General features: G+C 42.6%; 2 protein-coding genes across 3 annotated transcripts in view; one reads left to right on the top strand and one right to left on the bottom strand.

Moving 5' to 3' along the window:
- The window catches only part of TBC1D22A (TBC1 domain family member 22A), a 2,393,943-nt gene that overhangs the window by 1,380,175 nt on the left and 989,713 nt on the right, over positions 1–24,055 (top strand). The window lies entirely within an intron of this gene.
- Positions 18,491–24,055, bottom strand: part of LOC144785108 (uncharacterized) — a 49,058-nt gene continuing 43,493 nt past the window's right edge. Inside the window, exon 4 of the mRNA XM_078664366.1 lies at positions 18,491–18,774. Within this exon, the coding sequence (XP_078520492.1) occupies positions 18,491–18,774 (284 nt within the window). The remainder of the gene's footprint in view (positions 18,775–24,055) is intronic.

The following is a 24,055-nucleotide window of genomic DNA, read 5'->3' as shown; positions in this document are numbered from 1 at the left end:
GTATTTACATTTCATTAATAGTAGAGTTTGGTTTAGCATTAAGATTACCATAAAAATATTAATTTGTTAATGCAATTAAGTAGATTCATATCGGGGTAGAGTTAGTTACTGATTTCTTAAAACAAAATTAACATAAAATGATTGCACTTAATTTAGGTTTAGGATTGATTAGCATTACTTTTGGTAAATGGTAATTTAATATTTTAATCCACTAGATTAAAAAAGTTGTTACATCATTGGTTTAGGTAAGTGTTGCTATTAAGGATATGTAATGTTAATTAAATTACAACATCAAGCAAATGCTTAACATTATGGTAATTTTTAGCAATAGGGATAGGGGACGAAATGAAGATGGAGCAAAGTAATATGGTCTAAGCAAGGCCATTTCAGTTCCATGGCTGTGTGAGTGAAGTGAAGTGCCATCAGGATGAGTGGACCTAACTGTAATGAGGTGTAAAGCTAGTCATACAAATTATATGCATTCAAATCAAGCTTTATTCGGATCATACAAAAAATGTCCACAAAAGCATACTATACAATACATTAAAATTCATTTGTAATCAAAACAAGAATTTATCCAAATAGTATATTGAAGACACTGCATCGTAACATAGTTAAAAAATATGCGGGATCATTATACAAATATGCTTACATTAGTTCATAATTCAATTTTTTTAAGTAAGTTAAATCATTCCTTTGTTTCATTGCCAGCTTTATATAGAAAATTACTCTGTTGCAGACTGAAGTTTTTTCCAAATTCCGTAAATAATCAAAAGCTGTTTTATAGGAGAACAGGCTATTAACCTTAAAAAAAGGACGGAGATACGTTTTCCTGATATCTACATAAAAATTACAAAATACTAAGAAGCGATGGGTACTTTGTTTGGACCTTCTGTCACACGGACAGTTTGGAACTTTAGAGCACCACTTACCCCTTTTGGGGAAGGCAAATAAATAATGTAATGTGCTCAAACTTAATCTGGTTAGGTAGAATCTATGTTGTACATTTGTTATAAAAACGAGGTATGGTTGTAGTCCCGTAGCAATAGGACCCTCGAGATAAGATACAACAGTTTTCTTAGAACTTGAAGCCTCATCTCTTAGGGCTGTCCTTGCACTTAGAAATCTCCGTATTAATTCAACCCTACTGATATATTGTGCATCTTTTGGTTGAATATCATTCACAGTTAGATTGCATTCTTCTAGAAGGCCGATAATATAGCTTAACCATGGTATTCTCTTACATGTCTTGGGACAAACAATCTAAAATGATATCCCTCGTAAAGTGAGTTTCTTCCCTAGTCCAGACACGATGCAACAAATTTAAAGCGCCCATACTAATCGTGTTGTGTATATACGGAGTTCCTGTTTCTCAATGCAAGATTGTGGAGGGGGAGCAACAGGAACGGCTAGCAAGCGTCTTAAAAAGTTGTTTGCATTCACGTACAGACATGACATATTTGTTCCATTGTTAACATCCTGGAACACACACCCAAATAGACTCTTTTTCATTTGAACTCAATGGTAAATGCAGAAGTTCATTCCATCAGGACATTTTAACAGCTTTAGTAGAGTGGAGCTACATACCAAACTGAAATGGCTCAGACCTCAAGGGAGAGCCATTTTTCGGCCATGCAACACATTGTACCCTGCTCAGCATCTACTGCTGTATTTAACACAGTGCTACTGCAGCACAATTGATGAAGAAAAACATGAGCTGGCAGAATCAAACAGGGAGTGTACTACACTCATATATGTCCCCAATCCCTTAAAGCCTCTCAGCAAAATGAGTTTGAATAGTGGAGCCTTAGTTACGAATGTCATAGGGGCCAAGTTCATTGTTTAGATGAGACACACACTCTGCACAATTATAATTATAAGGAAATGCTAATATCCTAGTGGCTGGACACAGAGGTAGCCTCATGTTCACACCTGAGGTGAAATGTTGCTGCGTTGGCAAGTTGAGTCAGTTACAATACAAAGCCATGCCAGAAGTCAGTACAAAGCACATAGTAATATGTAAAGAGGACTTAGTGTGCATACTTTGATTGTGTAGGGCATATTGTGGCAAGAGTGAAGAAATAATTACTGAACAGAGAGGACGATTCAAGCATTTGATTTAACAAGATCAGGTTATTGCCAGTGTAGAGAATGTTGAATCGATCCCTTTAATGGAGAGGTCCATGATTCCCCACTGGGAAGTAATCTGAGTTCCTTTTGATCATCAAAATGGAGAAATACAACATGCTCTTCTTTCAGTTAAAGTAGTGGCCAAACATTTAAAATTCTCCTCACATTGACAATACTTCTAAGACACCTTGGAAGTGAAATGAGTAAGTCTAACTGTGGCTTTAGGATTTCAGGAGGGGGTGTTGGTGCTGAGAGGCTCTTCTCATCCTATGAATCTTTTCTTTGAAAATTACAAAATGGTCATTTTACAGTTCATTTTTCATAAATTATTAGTGAAATGTTTTTCACTTTTTTGGATGCAACTCTCCACCTACCTAGAACAGCACCACCTTGTGGAAATCACACAGTCAGGTTTCCACAAAAAACACCGACTCTGCAGCAACAGACGATATCTGGACTATCGTGAACAGAGTGGAAACAGCTGCTCTCATCCTCCTCAACCTCTCAGCAGCTTTTGGCACTATATCCCACAGCACCCTCATCTCAAGCCTTCAAACCTCAAGAATTCAAGGAACTGCCCTGAGATGGAGTGCCTCTTTTCCCTCTAACACAACCCAATGAGTGAGACTCCCCATACACCGCCAAACCCAAGAGGCTTGTCTGCGGAGTTACCCAAGGATCCTCCCTCAGCCGGAATCTCTTCTATGTGTACATGTCAGCCCTTGCCTGCATTATAAGAATGCACAACATCAACATTGTCTCCTACAACAATGACACACAGCTAATCCACTCCCTCACTGACAAGATCACCACCACCAGGAACAACTTCACAACCTGCATTACCAACATGGCCAATGGATGAGGGAGAACTGTCTAAAACTCAACACATCCTGATCTGAGGAAGCAAGAGCTCTCCATGGGACTCCTCCTGGTGGCCAGTGGAACTGGGACACATGCCCACCCCACAGACCACTCCAGAAACCTCTGGATCATCCTGGATGGCAAGCTCACGATGTCTAAACAGGCGAATGCCATGACCTCTTCCTGCTTTCTCATAGTCAGAATTCTCCACAAGATCTTCAAATGGCTTGTCACTGACACAAGACACACTATCACCCAGGCCCTCATAAACAGCATCACCTCACACTCATCTTAGACGTCCCGTGAAGCACTCACATCACTCCCAACCTCATTGAACTATAATGGTTACGTGTCCAGAAACTATGCCAATTCAAGCTACTTCTCCACACCTACATATTCCTCGTCAGCGCTAAACCTGCATAGCTTCACAGCTATCTTCAACTCTGCCATCCATCCGGACACCTACGCTCAGCCTCACTCACCCTCACATAAATCACCCTGCAATACACAGAAGCAAATCAGGAGGTCGCTCCTTCTCCTAAATCACCTACCAAGACTGGAATCACCTCCTGCAACATATTAGGACCTCCCCATCTCTTCTCAACTTCCATAAGAAATTGAGGACACCTGGGCGTTCAACTTGGATCTCTGCCCATACGATGCTCCTGCTCCAGTGTCTGGATGCTCTCACGGGTGATAAGTTGCGCCCTACAGATCAATTTAACATAACTTTTCATAACCATTGCACATTGTAAAGTAGGTCAATTTTAGTATTGGGAGGTAGCAAGAGTCTGGAGCAGTTGCTGTAGGCTGGTGCTCCCAACACAGGTCCATGACAGAGGCTGTGATGCCCGTTGCATACTGGGACTGCAATCTGTTGGACAGTGCATGAAGTTAAAGAGAAAGGCAGCTTGGCAGTCACTTGGTTAGACGTTTTATTAACCTAAAGGACACTAAAAGTAGAAAGAGGTGGTTTTGGCTTAGTGAGGTAATGCTTGCCAATTACATCTGATGTGCTCTGCATATCACACAATTTCCAAACCTTGCAAAGTCAACTCAATTTACCAACCTTGTAGGGATAGATTGCTGAATCCATTTATATTGGGTAATAATAAAACCAGTTGATTCCAGCACCTTGAAATCATATCACAATTATTAGCATTTAACTGGCATAATGCCCACATCCCTGAAACATGTCGATCTGAGGCCTTGGGTTGCAAAGAGAACCGACGTTACAGATGAAGGTGGTGAGGCATGACACCACACATGGAGATCAACTTAGGCGAATAAGAAGGCTATGAAGTTAGACAAATGTTTCTTCTGTTCATGGGGATTTTTGCACAGTGTGTTCAGGATTCTGTCAACATTCACTGACAGTTCAGAGACTCTTGCACATAAGCTGAATATCACACCTCTGCTGTGGTGTGACTGGAAGGAATTTGGTCTGAGAACACAATCTTTCCCACCCTCTGGTCCCTTTTATTGCTGGAAACTAAGGTGGCATCTAGAGTGGAGATGAATTCCCCCTAAATAGAATCAAAAGTGGTACTGGCAGGGCATAGGGACCCTTCAAGGATGGTGTTATGATTTACTTAACAGGCCGAGAAACCTGTGTAGCCTACCTTAAGTGCAGGTTACAAAGACCCATTGCTCTCTGCTGTCTGACTAAACGACATGAAGAGCCAAATTACGTCATCAATTGACTAGATGGTGCTCTATGACCATCGTAAGGGGTCCATGCTACGAGCATGTCCATGAACCTACACATGAAAAAGCAGACACGCATACAGATTTGATTGGATTTTACTTACTTGATTTGAATGGGTAGTTATATGGAGCTACCTTGTACTTGCAGGTGCTGATGGAAGGGAAGCTGATCTCTAGGTATTCTATAAATATGTTTTCAGAACTTTCTTAAATGCTAAACGCTTCCAAATTAATCTCAGAGCAAGAGGAATTGAGGTCCAAAGTTTAGGGCAAGCACAGAAAACGCCCAGCCACCACGTTGGACATGTTTGTAGGTGAGAGCTTTCATGAACATTTTAAATTCTCACTGGAATGCCTCTTCTCGTAGAGAGGAAGAGAGTTTCTCTGAAATAAAAGGGGTACATTTCCATGAAAGGAAAAAGGACAAGAAGAAGAACGATACCGAGTATGGGACGCCCAGTGGGACTTGGAGGTAGACAGATGTATAGAAGGACACCTATATTCATCTCAAATTAAGGGTCTTAGTGATACGTATCTAGCAAAAGCAGTGCTGTGCTTCTGAGTCAGATGTATTGGTCAGAAAATCAGCTGATGGCAAATGAAATAGGGGTGAGGAGATGCATTTATGTCAGTGGTTTCCAGTTAGCCAGGTAGATTGCAGATTCAAACTGTTCATTTACTGGCTTCTGGAGTTATTTATGTTATGTTATGTTATTTAATTTATATAGCGCGCACAGCTGCCCCAGCAAAGGGGCGTCCTGGCGCGTGAACAGGTACTGAACATAACAGAAATAAAAAGGAGAACATACTAGTCAGAAGCAGGGAACAGGAAAGTTTTAATCATGCGTCTAAAAACAGTAAGATTGTTCAGCGCACGGATATGCACCGGAAGAGCATTCCACAGACCAGCGGCGAGTACTCGATAGGAACGACCACCCATCCGACTGAGTTTGAAACGGGGGCACAACACCAGATGAAGCGCCTCCGATCTTAGAGACCTCAGTGGGACATATGGAGTAAGCAGATTCACTAGCGCCGGCGGCGAAGAAGACTTCATAATTTTGAAAGCCAAACATAGTGATTTAAACTGAATTCTTTGCCTAACCGGCAACCAATGAAGTGCGGAGATCGTGCTAGATACCGAGCAGTATTTGGGTAAGCCAACTATCGCCCTTGCTGCGGCATTCTGCACCCTCTGGAGCCTAGAAGCTTCGGCCTGATTGACCCCCAGCAGAAGCACACTGCCGTAGTCCAGCCGAGATAAAACCGTGGCTTGGACCACCATTTGTCGAGTAGAGGAGTCAAAAAACTTGAGGAAAGGTCTGAGGCCCCGCAAGATGCCAAAACAGGTGGCTGCGACCTTCTTCGTATGACTCGAGAAGGATAGGGCTGAGTCCACCCAGACTCCCAGGTTCTTTACCTCGGTGACAGGGACAGGAGTAACGCCCAATTCCGGCGGCCACCACTGATCACCCCAAAGCTCTGCATGTTTCCCCAACACCATAACTTCCGGTTTTTTGGCGTTCAATTGTAGGCAGTTAGATCTTAACCAATCTGCCACGGCCAGAAGTCCTGCTCGGAATCTGGGGGCGTCTGTCTCAGGGTCACTACTCAGAGTCACCGCCAGCTGCGTATCGTCAGCATATGAGGTCATAGTCAAACCCCATTGCTTGACGATCACAGCTAGTGGCTGCACATATAGGTTGAACAATGTGGGGCTCAACGAGGAACCCTGAGGGACCCCCAGTTCCAACGAGTGAAAGGTGGACTGGCCAGGTGGTATAGCCACTTTAAAGGACTGGCCGGAGAGGAAAGAGCGGAACGACTGAAGGGCAGTCCCCGATATACCAGCCTCCTCCAGACGCAAAGCCAGAATGCGGTGAGACACAGTGTCGAACGCGGCGCTCAGATCAAGTAAAAGGAGCGCCGCCGTTCGTCCTGCATCGAGTACTCCACGTAGGTGCTCGGTCATGTAGAGCAGCGCGGTCTCGGTACTGTGTCCCGACCGAAAGCCATTCTGACTCGCGTCTAGGATATCATTCCGGGCCAGATGTTCAGTCAGAATGGAATTGACATGTGCCTCAGTAATTTTAGCTATCCAAGGAAGAAGGGATATGGGGCGGTAGTTCTCAGGTAAAGCTGGATCCAAAGTGGCCTTCTTTAACACAGGAGTAACTACCGCCTGCTTCCATAAGGAAGGGACAGTTCCTGATGTTAACGACAGATTAATCAGGGACAACATCGAGGCCCGACATGAATGGGGAAGAATCCTGATATGATCAGGCTTCAACGGATCAAGCGGAGATCCAGATTTAATCCTCAGGCCCAAGGTGTCAAAGGTCTCCATGGACAATGCCGATAAACAGGACAGAGTCTCCACCTCAGACGGGTTAAAGCTCCCTAACTCTAAGTCATGCAATGAGCAGTTGAATCCTCGATAGATAGTCTGCACTTTATCTAAAAAGAAGGATGCCAAGCCTTCACAGTGAGCATCAGTGCAGATAGCAGTCGAGGTGGCTCTCTTATTCAGAAGATCCTTGATGACCTTGAAGATTAGTTTAGAGGGATTAGTACTGGTTTGGAATTCCTGGGCATAGAATGTGGAAGGGGGTTTGCAAATCGCTCTGTGATTGTTCTTAAGTTTTGAAAAGTAGATGGACTTCAGGATCGGGTCGTAAGTCTTCCTCCATTCCCTCTCAGCTTTCCGGCAAGTTCTTTTAAGCTCGGCAAGTGAGTCATTGTACCATGGGCTAGGTACTTTAGAGTGGCATTTAGACCAGCGCCTAGGTATGAGGGAGTCGAGGGCATCCGAAATCCATTTACAGAACGACTCATACCCTTGTTCCACATTCTGAATAAGCGAATCCTTCTCCAGTATCCCAAAAAACTCCTCCAATTTCAACTTGTGCCACTGTCTCTTAAAGACCAATCTTTCTGCCGCTTTAAATGGCAGATCGTCAATGGGACAAAGGACTTCCACCAATGATGTCCTTGATTTGTTCTGCGCTGAGGTTGGGTGCTAATCATCTTTTGGGGGAGAACAAGTGTGTAGCTGTCATTAAAGCAGCCAGTAAGGGGGGGGGGGTTGTTAGGGATGTGAGTGCCACTGCACCCCCAATTATGGCTGTCTTTAGCAGATCTAGTTTCATTAATTGAACTAGGACTCTTAGCCCCTGGTTATGCCACTGACTGCATGGATATTTGTTTGCAATAGATACATTAATAACAATGTTTTCAAGGATGTAGGTGGTGTAAGTGTTTCTGTACATTTAAATTCTCCCCTCTTAACCTTTGCCCAACACACATTCCCCTCGAGGTGAGTTCTGCTCCAAGGAGAATACTGAGAAAACTAATGAAGACGTTTTCTAATTTCCCCATAAAAAGTTAAACAATTGTGCTGTATAGAGCTTCCCTATATTTAGAAAGGGCTTCCTATGCTAGTGCTTGTCTTCACTGACGAGTTCAAAAAAGAAAACATAGAAAAAGATGTGATAAATTATGTTATGTTCTCGCAACATTGTAATTAACTCATTTCAAGTACGTTTCCTTGAAGGCTCCTCAACTTGAATATCTCCTAATTGATTTGAGATGGGCAGTAGTTATCAATCTTCTCAAGCTTTGAAAGCATTTTAATTAAGACAAAATGAGCCATATCTGCCAGTTGTCAGGGAGCGTTGTAACAGCTCTCTTTAACCACGCACACGTAAGCTTTCAAAACATTATCATGGAGACACAAAAGTGCTGCATTTATCCCACCTTGCTGCCACATTATTAGGTGTACCATGTGCAGAACTTGGCCTGAACAAGGCTATTTTTATATAGCATAACAGAAAATTGCTTGGAATTTATCAAGAAAGCAGGGGGTTACAGCACAGACATTACAAAGCGTGGTTTGGACTATAATACCACTTAGCCACAGCAGGGTTCGCGTTCCTGTTGTATTCACTTAGAGATTGTGCCCCGAGCTCTTATTTTTATAAGGCTTTTCTCATGCGTTCTATTTATTGTGTATATGTTTTCCAAAAAGTCCATTAGTGTGTCATGTTGAGAAACATGAAATGTCAAAAGGCACCTCAGCACACCTATAGTTGAGAAATGCATTATAGTTGCAGCAGGTTATAGAAATTAAATGTACCATATAAAAGTTTCTATTCAGCCACTCAGCAAAGGTGTCTGTTGTTCACCTCCAACAATCTTAAGTGATGACTTTTGAGTCTGTGAATTATATTTTTAGATAGGTAAGCATTTAGGGTCGTCTTGACAATTCAATTTCTAGCTTTCCCAGCATATGTAGCAATACATTTATAAAGTGCCACAGCCTTACGTTTACAAAAGAGCGATGCAGTACATGTGCAAAGCTTTGCCTTTATATTTCAATAGAAAGTAAACAAGAAGTCAGTAATTCCGGTTAGCCAACATTTTGCAGGGATATACGCCGGGTACAGATGTTAATAATTTTTTCACCTCTGATGAAATTGTTCTTGCAGCCATCCTCCCCTAATTCAGTGACTACGTTTGAGGGGAGAGTTTAACTACGGCAGCAAGAGCAGTGAGTTTCCTTCCTTCAATCAGGTGTCGAAATCCCCCCCCCCCTCTAGAGCCGTGGTAGTGGCTTACCAATTATCCACCATCTTAGAAGCAGCTGGTAGTAACACTCGATTTTAATGGCGCTTGGAGTGGTGGTGATGCCTGAACTCCCCAGGGTGGTAGAATCACTTTATTGACTTATCCCAAGGCTACATGTGTTCTCTGGGTCCCAGGAAAGGGGGGATGACTCCTATCGACCCATACCATGATAGACTGTCATTAAATATACCTAACTGTGCTGGCTTTTGTCACTGGCATTTTATTTTGTGCAGTGGGAATCGTTGTAGTCGGCAGTAGCAAATTGCTGGCGGCAGACTGCCCAGTCCCCTCTTCCACCTTCCAATGAGGCCCATGGATCCCTGACAAGTCATATAAGTGAGTTTAAATCTCAGTATTAGAGGTGCCTGGGCATATCTTTTCTTTGGAAGGACCAGAATGTCTACACATTGCAGGCCTTATGTGAAAAAGGGCTGGGGCAGTGATGTTGCTCTGCCTTCCACTGCATCCTTCCCTGTGTGCTCCCAGGATGTGATATGTTTTACTTGCATTGTTAATTTTTTTATTTTAGGATGAGAGATAATGGCTTCCAAAGGTATTTTCCATCTTTTGCTTATACAGACAACGTCTGTGGCACATTGTTGCTGCATTATTCTAATCATTAATCACATTTAATTGATTTCTCTGCTTTGGGTTACTCTGCAGCATGTGTTATTTGGTGGGCTCATCAAGCATGTACCACAGCTGGTAATTTAATTTTGTTCCTCTGCTGTATAGTTTTTTAGAACATATATTAAAAATGGCTCTACACTGCCCATTGTCAAAGGCTGGCTGTTGGATGCCTACTTCTATGTTTGCTGCCCATCAGCGCCTGGGTGGGTGCTCAGTGCCATAAATTGTGGTTGCTGTTATTCAATGGGGCATTTCCCCGATGAGCTGGAGTCATTGGAGGCTAGTTCTGAACAACCAGGGCCACGGCCAGTGCTTAATTTGTAAAATATTAAGTGCCAGTGCTCTGACCAGGCAGCCACTGCAGCTTGCACCACCCATTGCCCCTACCATGGCTGCCAAAACAATGACTAATCTTCTCTCTCGCATGTAAATGTGACAGTTTAGATTATTCCAGGTCACCAAAGATAAAGGAATGGCTGGGGAGGCTGGTATTAGTAACCTTTTTAATGTATATTGCTTTCCTAAACTACTGTTATACTGCTCATCTCTAAATTACATGAGCAGGGCCACCTTGTGGCAGACTACCCTGAGTGTGGTGTTGACAATTAAGTGCTGGTGCCGAGCACCGGAAACCAATTAAGTGCCAGTGCTCAGCACTGGAAAGCTCCAGCTCAACTTAAGCACTGGTCCCTGATCTGTCCTTCCTAAAACTCAAGCCTTCTTCCAGCATTTGTGTATAAGTGTTAAGGGTGAGTGTCAAGTTCAATGCAGCTGCGAGGCTTGGGGTTTTGTCTGACACGTTCAATCACTCCTGGCTTTGTACACATCTCTTTGTATCACGGGGCTTGCAGTTTTGTGCAACACACATGGGCTTAAACAAAAACAACATAAAAAGGCATGCTGATGGCAACGCTAGTACTGGCTGAAGCTGCAACTTGCCTCCGACCCCCGAGTCTTCATAACACCTACCACACACCTAAAACAAAGAGGATATGCTGACTTTTGTCATTTAGGTAACCCGGAAGTCATAAAACAGCAGCTCCTTGCAACCATGGAACTGTGCAAAAATACACTTTATTTGTTAAACTGATTACATTTACAACACAGATGCTTAGTAATATAACATACCACAGAGTTTTGTCACATTTTAAGGTTACAAATGAAAACAGTTTTGACATTAAAATGCACTAGTCATGAAAAAGAAATAATATGTACTGCCTTTTAAACAATCAGTGGTAGATTGTGGCCACATACAGATTATACACAGGAAAGTATTATGTTGTTTGGAGCCTTCTTAAAAACTATGTGAAGGGTAAAAAATGTTCACAATGGCTGTATGTTGTTGGAAGAAGTGCCATTCCTGTTTTACCTTAAATTTTGTGATATTTTCATTTTCAGGTGCGCCTTGGTTGATAGAAATAACTAACTGTGGAGTGAATGTGGCCTAACAGGCAGCACTGCCGTCTTTTGAGCTGGGGAACCAGGTCTTGGTGTGGGATCAACAACCTGTGAATCTGGGCAAATCACTTAATCTCCCCATACCTAACAAAGAATGAATGTGTCCTTGCGTACATGAAACCTTCAGGTCGTCGGTCGAGTTTGTGCTACACAAATCTGCAAAAAAACTATATTCTCCTACCCTTTCAGCTGTACTGATGACGGCTGCAGCAGGACAAGAAAGGAAATGTTGATTATGATTGTTTTTTTAACAGATGGCAGCATTAGTGAAGATAGAAGGACACCTTGCCTCACTTCAGAAAGGTGTGGGTGAACTCGAGGATTATATGGGTGAAAGTGGAGACAGCTCCACGTTCTGCGGAAACACCTTTCTATGGACTATGACATAATCGAGCGATCCTCTCCCTCTCTCTGCAGCTGGCATGGGCGATCTTGCCCACTAGATGTTCTGGGCCATTACCAAGCAAAGCAACCTCTGACAAGAAACAATCCCCGGCGGAGCGGCAGATTTCACCACGTGTGGCAGAGCAGGCGCTTGCATATTAGTCCTATCCTACGTAGGATGCACATGCCGTTTACATTAATTGCGCATGACACAGTCTAGTCTCACACCCGCTATTTGTGCCTGGACCTGTGTGGGCCACTCTCTAGACATCCAGGCAGACATGCAGCCGAAGCAGAACAGGTAGGTACATTTATTTTGAGTAATTTCTGGGGCCATTGCATACGGGAGCATAATTCAACAGCCCTGGCCCTGGCAAATAAGTGCCGGTGTTTAGCACCGGAAAGCACCGACACAAATTAAGCAATGGCCACGGCTGGTGCCTTTGTAATGTTCCCCTGCTCCCTGAGGATAACTCCAGCAACCACAGGAAGGCTTCGAAGGATGAAGGGTGATGGAGAGGAGAAGGTCAGATAAGGAGAAGAGAGAAAGAATGGAAAGAAGAAAAGAATGTTACTTCACACAGATAAGGGGTCGCAAATGACGATTATCAGATATCTATTTTCAACTATATGATTAGCTTGTAACGCCACCCTCGTTCACTACTCTAAAGTATTATGTTTTTTACAATTTTTAAATGATTATAAAACTCAAATACATAAATAATAAATTAGGTCATTTTCCCCATTTTCTAATCTCAGACAAAGGTCCAGAACGATACATTAATTGGAATCAAATGAGATTAATTGCTTTACCTTGATTCGAAATATAGAAGGTAACAACATCAGCATATAATCCGAGCATTGAGATCTAAGTATAACAATATACTCAACCTAGCTGACCACATTACTCAGTAAATTAACGTGTAGTGTTGAATGGTGGGGGCAGAAGACTATGATTTAAAACTTTGTTTACCCTTCTATTGACAGTGTCTCAGATTTGACCTCGTCGTGGATCTCTCTCTATGTCTCTGATGGTTGTATGACATCACAACGCATGCTTTTACCACGCATGCCATTACAACGCAGTTGTTACAACGCAAGTCGTTACAGCGACTTGCGTTGGGGGGCGTTGGATAGTGGAATAGTTTAATTTTCTTTTCCAACTCCAGTTCTCGTGGATAGTAGGGAAGGTGTTGGATAGAAAATTAAGCTATTCCCTATCCTCCAGCGCCCTCCAGCGCAAGTCGTTGTAATGACTTGCGTTGTAATAGTTGCGTTGTAATGGTAGTGCAGGGTAAAAGTTGTGTTGTAAAGGATGTTCCCCGTCTCTGATATCCCTTTGATTTTTCTCTAGGAGAATCACTCTCATCTGATTGAAGAACAATGTACAGTTGTTGCTGTTTTTAAGATGAAATCATATGCTGATAAACATGTAGCTACATATGTTAGCTTCCTGTAACCTTTCCGGATATCCTGTTGTCTACTTTTGTGTCCATGAGCTAAGTGTTGACTGTCTGATATTCTAGGGTGGTGATCCATCTTACAAAGGATGATCCTTTGGCATTAAGATTCTCATTAACTTCAGGTAAATGGAAATGTTCCTTTTTGTTTGACAACTCACACATTAAACTATTCCCCTTAAGAAAAATTGATTGTGCCCCATTAAATCTTCCTGTTGATCTGAATTTTAAAATGTTTAGTGATGGAGCATCTATTGTAGTAAGCTGTATTTAAAAGCAAGATATTGGTTTTTTTTCTAGCCAGAGTCGTGTGACTCTTTTTAAATTCTTTTTATTGAAAACCATATACAATACATAGAATTACATCCAAATACACATCCTCTAAAATCCATCTATAGAATTCGAAGGGGTAATGAATAACACCAATTAATCAATACACAACAGGTCTAATAATTAATACTTGATATGCAGGGGGTCTTAAAATGGATTACCAAACTGTAAGGTAGAAAGAACACCTAGAATCTCGAGACTTATATCCACTGCCACCAACAAAACTGATCAAATGGCAAGAAATATACTATCCATGTTAAAATACCACTTTCTAAGTTTCATAAAAAGAAGGACAGATTGAAGGGATACATCAGATTATATACTAACTTTAGAGATCACAGTCAAAATGCAGTGCCCAGATCTTCTCAAATTTCTTAAGACCACCAATTTGTGAAGCATACGTTTGTTCGCTTCTTTTAACCTGACCCATTTTCTGAACCCATTCAATTTTAGATGGAATTAAATCTGTTCACCATCTTTGAAGTAGAAGTTATCTGGCGACAGTCATGCCAATATATAAAAGTTTAGTCAGCTTCTCGGGTAACTGCAGAGCTAGGTCATAACCCCACACTATCAGTCGATCGTTAAACCCGATTGGTATCAAGCATTCTGTCGCTAGATACTCAAAAATATCGATTCAGTACTTCTGGATCAGGGGGCACTGTAATATTATACGAGTCCAGTTGGCTGCAGGATGAATATGATATCGGAACCACTGCCCCGATTGATTGGGATAAAACTTGGCTACAAAGCAAGGGGTTCTATACAATAGCCACTTTCTAAAATATAACATCCTTCTCCAGTTAGCCCCTCTGACTGAGCTAAAATTGAAATTATTAATTGGAGACCACATATTTGCTGTAATTTCCAAATCTTCATGTTTACGCCATTTTGTTATATAGCCTTGGCCTCCAAATCTACCCCTTTATTTGCGGCCAAATGCTTTTCCAATCCCCGGCTTTTTCACTAACCTATCTTCCAGCAAGTCGTAGACTGTTTCTGGCCACAAATCTGAAGCATATCAAGTTTGCTAAAGAATTTACTAAGAATATTATATGACCCTAGGAGGAGGAAATCGCCAGGGATTAATTGAGACATTTCACTTACATTCATCCATCTATCATTCCGGATAAAATCCGAGAGTCTATGAAAACCAGCTTTGGACCAATTTTGTGTAATTAAAATTAATCTCTAATACCTGCTGAGACAAGAAGATCAGCTATTGGGGTTGTGACATTAATAACTGGAATGGAATACCGTCCCAAAAATGCCTGGTGTTTATGAAAGAACCAATGTAAACACTTATATTTTACTAATTCGGAGATCTAAATATTGATAATGGGCAGTGGATCTGATTTTCTTTACATATTAAATTCCTAAAAAAGTTGATAAAAAGACCCGACTGTAAACCCTGCTTAAATCTAGACATGTACTGTGCAAAATACTTAAAATAGTATTCTCTCAGATTGAGGAGCGCTAAGCCTCCATCTTCCAATTTCTCATATAAAGTGCTAAGTGCGATTCTGGGAATTTTTCTATCCCACAGGAACGATGTAAACATTGACTCTAATCTCGTGAAAAAAAAATTCACTAACACACAGGGAATTGTTGAAAAAAGGAAATTGAACAGTGAAAGCACCGACATTTTAATCAAAGCGACCCTTCCTAGAATGGTTAAAGGGAGAGAGTTCCACAGTGTAAATACGGCCTGGACTTTTTGTAGCAATGGGCCGAAATTAAAATCATAAAGAGCCAAAATAAATGGCAAAAAAGAGACCCCTAAATACCTCTTGGGAGTCTGGAAATCTGGAAAGCTTTTGCCTGCACTTCCTCCTCCGGCATTATAATAACCATAATGTCGTTGGCATATAATTTAACTTTCCCCATGGTTGGAAGCAGAGGGAAAATATTCTCATTATTCCTGATTGCTATCGCAAGGGGCTCAATGAAAAAAGCAAATAGCACCGGGGATAACGGGCATCCTTGTCTTGTTCCCTTTTTGACTTTTACTTTCCCGACCTGAGTGGCATTGATGATAATATTGGCCTCTGCATTCATGTATAATTTCTCAATCAACCCTGTAATCTTGGAGGGTATGCCAAGTTTCGTTAAAATACAAAAAAAAATGTCTCCCAAATAACCAAATCAAATGCCTTTTCGGCGTCTAAAAAAAGTACTAATGCTGGAATCTTCCTGGTCTCAAAGTAGTCCAGTGCCTCCACTAAGAAATGCGTATTGGTTCCGAGCTGCCTCCCGGCTATAAAACCATTCTGATCAAGATGGATTAAATGTGAGACGCTCTTATTAAAATGATTGGCTAAGAGTTTAGTAATTCATTTGTAGTCAGAATTTAAAAGTGTTATGAGGCGATATGAGTTAGGGTCCTCACGATTTTTACCTTTTTTAAAAAGCTGACTACATTCCCTTTTTCAAAAGAAAGAGGTATGGATCCTCCTTCCAGAATTGAATTTGCCAATAAAAGGAGATAATCTACAATTACACTAGCGAATGGTTTAAAAAACTCGGCAGGGAGGCCATCTGGCCCACAGGCTTTACCATTCGGGAGGTTTTTGCTAACCCCCCAGCTCTTCTTTTGTGTATGGTCTCGCCTTGTTCCTTTTTTCTAAGTCTGTTAAGATAGTTAGCTCATTTTCCTGTAGAAAATCTCCCAAATCTGACATATCTATAGATTGATGTTGGGCATTTATCCTTTCATGATGTTGTACTATGATGTCTCCTACTTCTCCCAAATCCTTCAAACGGGCACTTGAAGTGGGACATCCCAGTGCGACTATTTGATTGCTTACAGCCTGTTCCCTTGCCTGCCATGCCAGAAATCTGCCTGTAAAATTTCTTTCCTCATAAATCTTTTGCCTATCCTTCTGAAATAGGGATTCACTTTTAGCATAATATTTATCAGCCAGATTTTGTTTAGCCAGATCCAGCTGTCGACGGGTCACTACGGAGGAGCTAGAAAGGAATCCTTCAAGAGACTTTTTCACTTTTTGCTCAAGTGTTTGTTTTTCCTCCTTCCTACTCCTTGAGTTCTACGTGTCTTTAGCAACAGCAATCCCTCGGAAAAAGGCTTTAAATGAATCCCAGACCACATGCAGTTGGGCTGAGCCATGATTTCCCTCAAAGAACTCTCTGATTTCTGATTTAATAAAAGAGACCCAATTTTCCTCAAATAAGTATTGTCGATTTAGCTGGCATCTTTTGGTAGTTTTCTTGCATTCGCCCAGTTCCAACTCTACAATAACCAGTGCATGACTCGAGAGCCCACTTGGAAGAATGTTTTGTGACATGAAAACCAAACGCCTGGAGATAAGGAAAAAATAGATATGTGAGAAAGTATGGAATCTCTCTGAAAAGCAGCTATAACCGATTTCAGTGGGAAATGCCGCCCACCAAGGGTCAACTATATCAAGCATTAATCTATAGCTTTGAACCGATTTAAATGATTCTTGCTTTAGCTGTGTTTTTTTTGCATTGGATGAGGAATCGATTTTCAGATTCATTAACAGATTGAAATCCCTGCACACAATTAGCTCACCTGAAACTTGGATTAATGATTGAAAGAATTCCTCATATGGGGTGGGATTATCCTCTACTGGGGCATATAAACTAGCAAGTGTCAAAGATCTGTGTCCTAACACCATCTTCCACTTTCATCACTCGCCAAATTAACTACCTCAGCCTGAAATTCTTACTGAGAAAAATCGCTGTCCTCCTATGGGCTGCAGAAGATGAAGAGAAACTCCTATACGCAGCCCAAGATTTAAACATTGAAAAATCAGCTATTTTCCCCGCTGGGATATGCGTTTCTTGTATCAGGATAGCAGAGGGATTCTCTGTATTAATCCAGGCCTCAATGGCCCTCATTTTCTTATTATTATTAAGACCATTTACTTGAAAAGAAACCACCTTCAGTAATTCCTTATTTCCTATTTATCTTGTTTCCAATTTGCCATTTACGATAAAAGAGAAACACGCTTCTATATTCCCAGATGGATTAAAAAAAAAGAATTAGAACTCCCACTTTGACACATAATATACACCTTGAGGCAAGCAAGATAACTTGTCCCCCTTCTTCCTCCCTTCTTTCTTTCTAAATAGCGATGGACAGATGTATTGAAGTCTAAAATATGATTTCTTTTTTTCCCACATGCTCCCTTTCCACCTCATGTTCCCTCTCTTGACCCATTTTCGCCCGAGCAGATGTCCACCCCTGCTCAGAGCCAGACAACCTATCTCACCCACCCTTCTACTGGCACAATGACTTAGTGCATAGTTCTGCTTATCAGCCCTTCCCCACTCTGCCCTCCCCTCCCCTTCTTGAGCAAAAAAGCAACATATTAACAGTATTTTGACATCAAAAAGAAAAACAAGGAAGAAACCAAAACTAGAAGAAACAATAACAATCCACAATGAACTGGTGGTTGTGGGGGCTCTTTCCAAGAAAGAGCCCCCACAACCACCTAACTGAGGACTAACCTAAAGCCATTAGGGTTTATCCATAGATATCTGCTGCAGTAATTCCAGTGCATCTGGGACACTGCAAAAGATGTGGAATCTACCCTTAACTAGCACCTTCAGTTTACTCTGCTGGGCTATCATAGCTTGTGCCCCTTGTGCCTTAAACAAATGTAACATTTTGACAAATTCTTTCTGCCTTTTTGCTGCGGAGACTGACCTGTCCGAAGAAATGCGGCGTACTGGCACGTCTGCAGAGGAAAACTGTCTTTGTTTAATGGCCCTTGATAAAATCTGTTCCTTGACCCTGAAGTCCCCGAAGTTACCCAAGATAGTCCGTGGAAACTTGGCATTAGGAGGGAGGTGTTCTGGGACACGATGAGCTCTCATTATCGTCAGATCACCATTAAATTCTGGGAGGACATTTTTCTTTATGAATATGTCAATCCATTGTAGTGTCTGTTGACGCTTCTCTGGGCCTGAAAGCTGGCAACTTTGAGATTCATAGATGACACCTGATCCTCTAATTGAGAAATCCTGGTTTTGGCCTCTGAGAGCCGTGCCAGGATCTGAGTCATGTTTTCCTCAATCTTTGTCAGGCGGGCATGGATTGCTGCGATCTCAGCAGATTGGGAGGTTTTTAACTCACAAACTTCTTCCAGAATCAAATTAAGGATACTCTTGGCGTCCCATTTCATGGATAAAGAGCTGCTGTCTAGAGAAGGATTAATCTGATTTACATTAGACCTGAGAACCCCCTGGGAACCCTCTGGATCAACTAGCACAGATGCCACTGCTAAAGTCAGAATAGACACTTCTGTGGCCAACGGAATAGAATGACACATGGACCCTTCTCCAGCTGGTGGGTTTAACATGCCTGAGGATGGAAGGGTGGAAAGGGAGGGATGACTACCAGTCTCTGTGTTTAAGTTTTCCGGGCCTATGTCCAAAGAGTTATCAGCTAAAAGGAGGTTGTTCCCTTCCATCTCCTGCTCAGCTTCAGCCACGAGCCTGCCCTGTTTGGCTTTAAATAAAATAGGTTACTTTCTAAACTCTGTTGATTCCCCCACTACGCCACCAGATGTTGTGGTTACTTTAGTCAAAGCAGCAGAGATTAGAGAACCCGACCTTAAGGAAGCCATCTCACTAGGGCTAATGGAGGAGGTGGAATCTGCCAGAGCTGCTTCATGAAGGTTTTGTTTAGTGGCCTCAACACATGCCATCTCAGCAAATTCAGATACAAGGGGAAGATCTTTTCTGAATGCGGCTGCGTGGTTCGACCGAGCCGCGACCTGGCTGACTTGTTTTTTCGCTTTTTGGCCAGATTCGGAGACTCAGACTGAGCAATCCCTTTAGCTCCTTTGGTAAGTTTTCGCATGACGTACTGCTTACCAAGCCCCTCTGCCAGATGCTGACCAGCAATGCTGCCCAATTTACTTAAGGCACCTTATGGGGCCTCCCCAGCAACCCTCAACCAAGGTAAGGATGAGATCTTCACTTACCCCCTCTTGGAGAGAAATCTGGGGCCCCAGAACAATGATCTCCAATCCTCGTGTCCGGGGGCTACAGCGCCAGTGGAATCCAACCAAGTCCAGAAGTAACATGGCTCTAAAGCAGGGAGAATCTTGCCTTGCATTATCACTAACGCCAGCTCCAGAGTCTTCTGTTCCTGCTGTTCTGTTCCTGCAGCGCTACTGGCTCCTCGCGCTTAATGAGACTGGGAAAAAAAAGAAAGGGGGAGCATCCAGATGGGGAGAAATATAGATCCCTTCCCTCCTCAATGAAATAAAGAGCCGCCAGTTGCTGAGACTCAGCCTGCCTTCTAGAGTATCAAAGAAACCGGCTTCTTAAGCTCAGCGGCTCTGGATCCTCTGCTTTGTTGGCGGCAGCGGTTTTATGGCTTGGCGGCTCCTTGCTGCTATTGCTGGCGTCTGCCGTCAAAGGGGAAGGGAAGGGGAGTGGTTGCTGCCTCTCTCTCAGCCGATCAGCATCAAGCAATATATTGTTATTACTGTTTTATTATTAACTGTTTTATAGGAAAAAGTTTTAAATGCAGGCCATTGTCATCACACGCATATAGTGCTTGTTTTCACTAGAATGAAATTGAAACACTTGTAAATCTCTCTCGGTAATAAAGCATTTGTGATTGAAATTATATTGGTCAGAAGGGCTACATGTGGGATGTATTGTTTGGATAATCTCAAATGTTTCAACTTGTATTCTTGGAGAAGTAAAGGCAAAGTCTGTGGGTGTATAGAGAAAATGGTGTGAAGCGGCTGCTTTGATTTCTGGCATATTGTCATTATAGCAGTGAGAAGACCTGTGATGCATGTGTTCAATATTGACTTTGAATTGTCTGGTCAGCTATATATTTATATTGTGCTTCACTCATGATGCAGTGAGAAACTGATGATACGAAGTAAGTGAAGCTTTCATTGCTTTTCAGAAACCTCAGTATCAATCCTGTTCATCATTATTTTTTTTTTTTTTTTTAGAGTTTTATATAGCGCAAACTAGACCCAAGGCATCGGGTATCAGAGCACTTTACATGAGCACCAGTTTCGTTACAGATCAACACATTCATTTTTGTAGGCACGGGGAGATTAAGTGATTTGCCCAGAATCACAGGATGTTGAGCATTGTTGCCGAGAATCGAACCCGGTTCCCCAGGTCCGAGGTCGGCTGCTCTAGCTGTAAGGCTCTATCCTCTCCCCATTTGTTCTTTGCCATGGATTCTTTGAGAGAGGATCACAATTTCACTGATGTAATGCATATAGTCCATATCATAATGGTGTACCATGTAGCTCAGGTGAATGGAAACAGTAATGTTTCCAACAATTTACAAAAGTCTGGGTGGTTATATAGTTTTTTAATCAGGGCAGGAAGCATGTTCCAGAAAATTACTGTCACCTGAGATGGTTAAGCCGTTATTTGATATTTTGAATTTCAACTCTGAGGTTGGTAGTAGCACCCTTTATTCTATAGGGGCATGGTTGTATGCTATGTAATAAAGGTTGGCTAAATAGGAGGCTTCTGAAGAAAATGTTAGTTCCAACAAAAGGCAATTTATTGTATTGTATTGTAGTATTTAATAGTGCTTACTACCCATGTGTGGGGCTATGAAGCGCTTGTCCACACAAGTGAAATACACCGTGTGAGTGTGTGGTAGGAAAAGTGTCGTTTTTGCTTTGAGCCTATGTGGAAAGTGTTTCCCTGTTGTGGGTGATGACCACTACGCCGTGTTTATTGTGTTAATGGAAGGCAGCACTTAGCTGTGTGATGGGACCTACAAGGTGAAATATGTTAGAGTCGTCAACTGATCGGCAATTTGTAGGAGATGGTTTTGGTCTAGCCAGGCCTGTGTTATTAGTATTGGGTTGGTTATTTAAGCAAGGCAGTATCTTTGAATCCTGTGTCTGCATTGTGGGTATGGCCTGCTGGTCTGTACTGTGCAAAAGCTTGCAACTGTGCTCATATCGCTAGAAGGATTATCCTTCTAAATTATATGCCAGGGTCAGTTGTTGATGTAATTATCTTGGCATCAACTATGTTTCTCTTTCTCTTATGAACTTTAAATGAACTGTTAGACTTGGCCCTGTTTGCAGGGTCATCCCTGAACACTTTGCCTTCCTCCTATATTTTTTCTGACCTGTTGTTGGCTATTTTATGACTCTGGGCACTTTACCACTGCTGATCAGTGCTAAAGTGCATATGCTCTCCCTATTATAAATTGATGTATGGATTAGTGACTCCATGATTGGCTGGTTTGGTTTACCTGTCAGACCATACCACAGTGCACCAGGAGTGCCCAGGGCTTTTAATCCAAATGCTGCTAGTGGGTTTGCAGCGCTGGTCGTACCACCCACAGAAGCAGCTTGTAAAAGTGTATCTAAGGCTTGCCATTGCAGAGCCTGTGTGCAGTCTGGTACTGCCATGCTGACTGAGCACGTGCACCCACTTGCCAGTCCCCAAACCTTCCCTTTTTGTCATATCAGACACCCCTATTGTAGGCCCAAGCGCATTGTGCATTGTAAGTATAAGGTAGGAGAAGCCCTGGTGTGTGTGGCATGTCCTAATAGTGAATTACAGCCATTTTCGTTTTTCACTATTGCAAGGCTATCTGTTCTCCATAGGCCAGAATGGGCAGTTAGATTATTACATTTTATAATCCTAACTGACTCAGGGAACATGGTAGAAATTCGAGTTTAGTATGCCTGAACTCAGAATGATAAAATACATCTTTTAGTGAAGTGGATTTTAATATTCCTTGTTTGAAAAAAACACTTTTATAAAGTAGGTATTTTCTTGTCTAACTATCCCAGCCTGCCTCTGCTAGGTTGTGTATTCCTTGTCTGGAGTTTGAGTGAAAGGCGCTGGGGGATTCCAGTAGACAGGGTGAGATCGCCCAGTGGTGAATAGAGAGATCTGCAGCTAGATGGTAGGGAGGACCTGGGACCTGAATAGGGCTGTGCCTGCCTTCCACAATGCTGGCTCCACCCCCTGTGGTGCGTCTGATATCTCTGCCCTGCACTGTGAAAGGAGGGAAGGTGTCATGTTCTCCAGGGCTGTGCCTTCCCTCCACAATGCTGGCTCCACCTCCTGTGGGGCGTCTGATGTTTTTGCCCTGCAGTGTGAAAGGAAAGATGGATTCATGTAAACAGAGTGCTCCAGGACTGACCAGAACTGGTTTGGAATAGGCAAAGACCCCTCTGCCCTCAGAGGACAAAGGACTTTGGGGTATAAATAATGGGACCCTGATCTCAAGAATTTAGATCTGGAGGCGCGACTCAAGGGGTAAGAATCGTGTCGCCGTCGCTGCTGGTGCCATCGCATCTTGGATGTCGCTGCTGTAGCTGTCGCATTGCACCTCATCGAGAGAAGCGTCTCGCAATGAAGATGAAGCATGTCGCTGCTGCTGTCGTTGCATCTTGGATGTCACCGCTTTAGCTGTCATATTGTACCGCATCTAGAGAAGCCTGTCGTAATGAAGGCGAAGCGTGTCGCCGTCGCTTCTGCTGCCGTCACCGTGTATGTTGCCGCTGTAGCTGTCGTATTGGACTGCATCAAGAGAAGCGTATCGCATCCACGGGGAAGCGTGCCACCATCGGAGCTGCTGTCATCGCATCACGGAACAAGGGTGTCACCGCTGCAGTTGTCGCATTGCGCGGACGTCTCTTGCAACGTCGGAGAAGAGTGTCGCCACCAAACCTGTCGTCGTCGCATCACGGAACAAGGTGTCGCCGCTCCAGCTGGCGCATCGAGTCCAGACTTCTCGCATCATTGGAGAAGAGTGCCGCATCTGGAAGAACTTCACATCTTTATTTCTTTGCACCGGAACTTTGCCGCATTTCCATCGCTGCAACACTTTTGTTGTGGAAGCGTAACGCATCGTAAGGTACATTGACTCAAAGTGTTGCATTTTAAGAACTAAAGAGAACTAAGCTCAACCTACCATTTTGAGTACAGTATTGTGGATTTTTGTCGTTTGTGGTTTTGTGATAAGTCTATATAAAGAATACTTATTTTTTATATAAAACCTGTGTGGTGTCCATCTGTAGTGTCGTCACTTGATTACTGTATGTGGTCACACATGCTTTACACACTACCTCTGAGAGAAGCCTGTCTGCTCGTGCCAAGCTATCAAGAGGGTGAGCAGGGGATTTTTTTTAGGAGTGTACCCCTTTACCCTGACTAGAGGCAAGGGTTCCTATTTGTCACAAGTACCTACCTGTGCCAACTAGAGACCCCCAAATCTAACATGAACGTTAAATGTTCCTGTATGCTTCAAACCTTGACATGCAATATGTTCCTCTGCTTGATGGCTTGTACAGGCAAAGTTGAGCCTCCTATTGATTTCTTATTGTAAGATGGTAAGAGGATCTATGGTGCTGGCAGGGGGTTCAGTGTTCTATTTTATTTGTATTGTTTAAATTGTATTTGTACGTATAGAAATCCTTTCCCTTGGATGCTCTGATGATAATGCAAAGTGCTTTATC

The sequence above is a fragment of the Lissotriton helveticus genome, chromosome 1_1 (assembly GCF_964261635.1).
Source record: "Lissotriton helveticus chromosome 1_1, aLisHel1.1, whole genome shotgun sequence".
Taxonomy (NCBI): Eukaryota; Metazoa; Chordata; class Amphibia; order Caudata; family Salamandridae; genus Lissotriton; species Lissotriton helveticus.
Note: the sequence above shows the minus strand (reverse complement) of the source record. Positions and strands in the feature narration are given on the sequence as shown.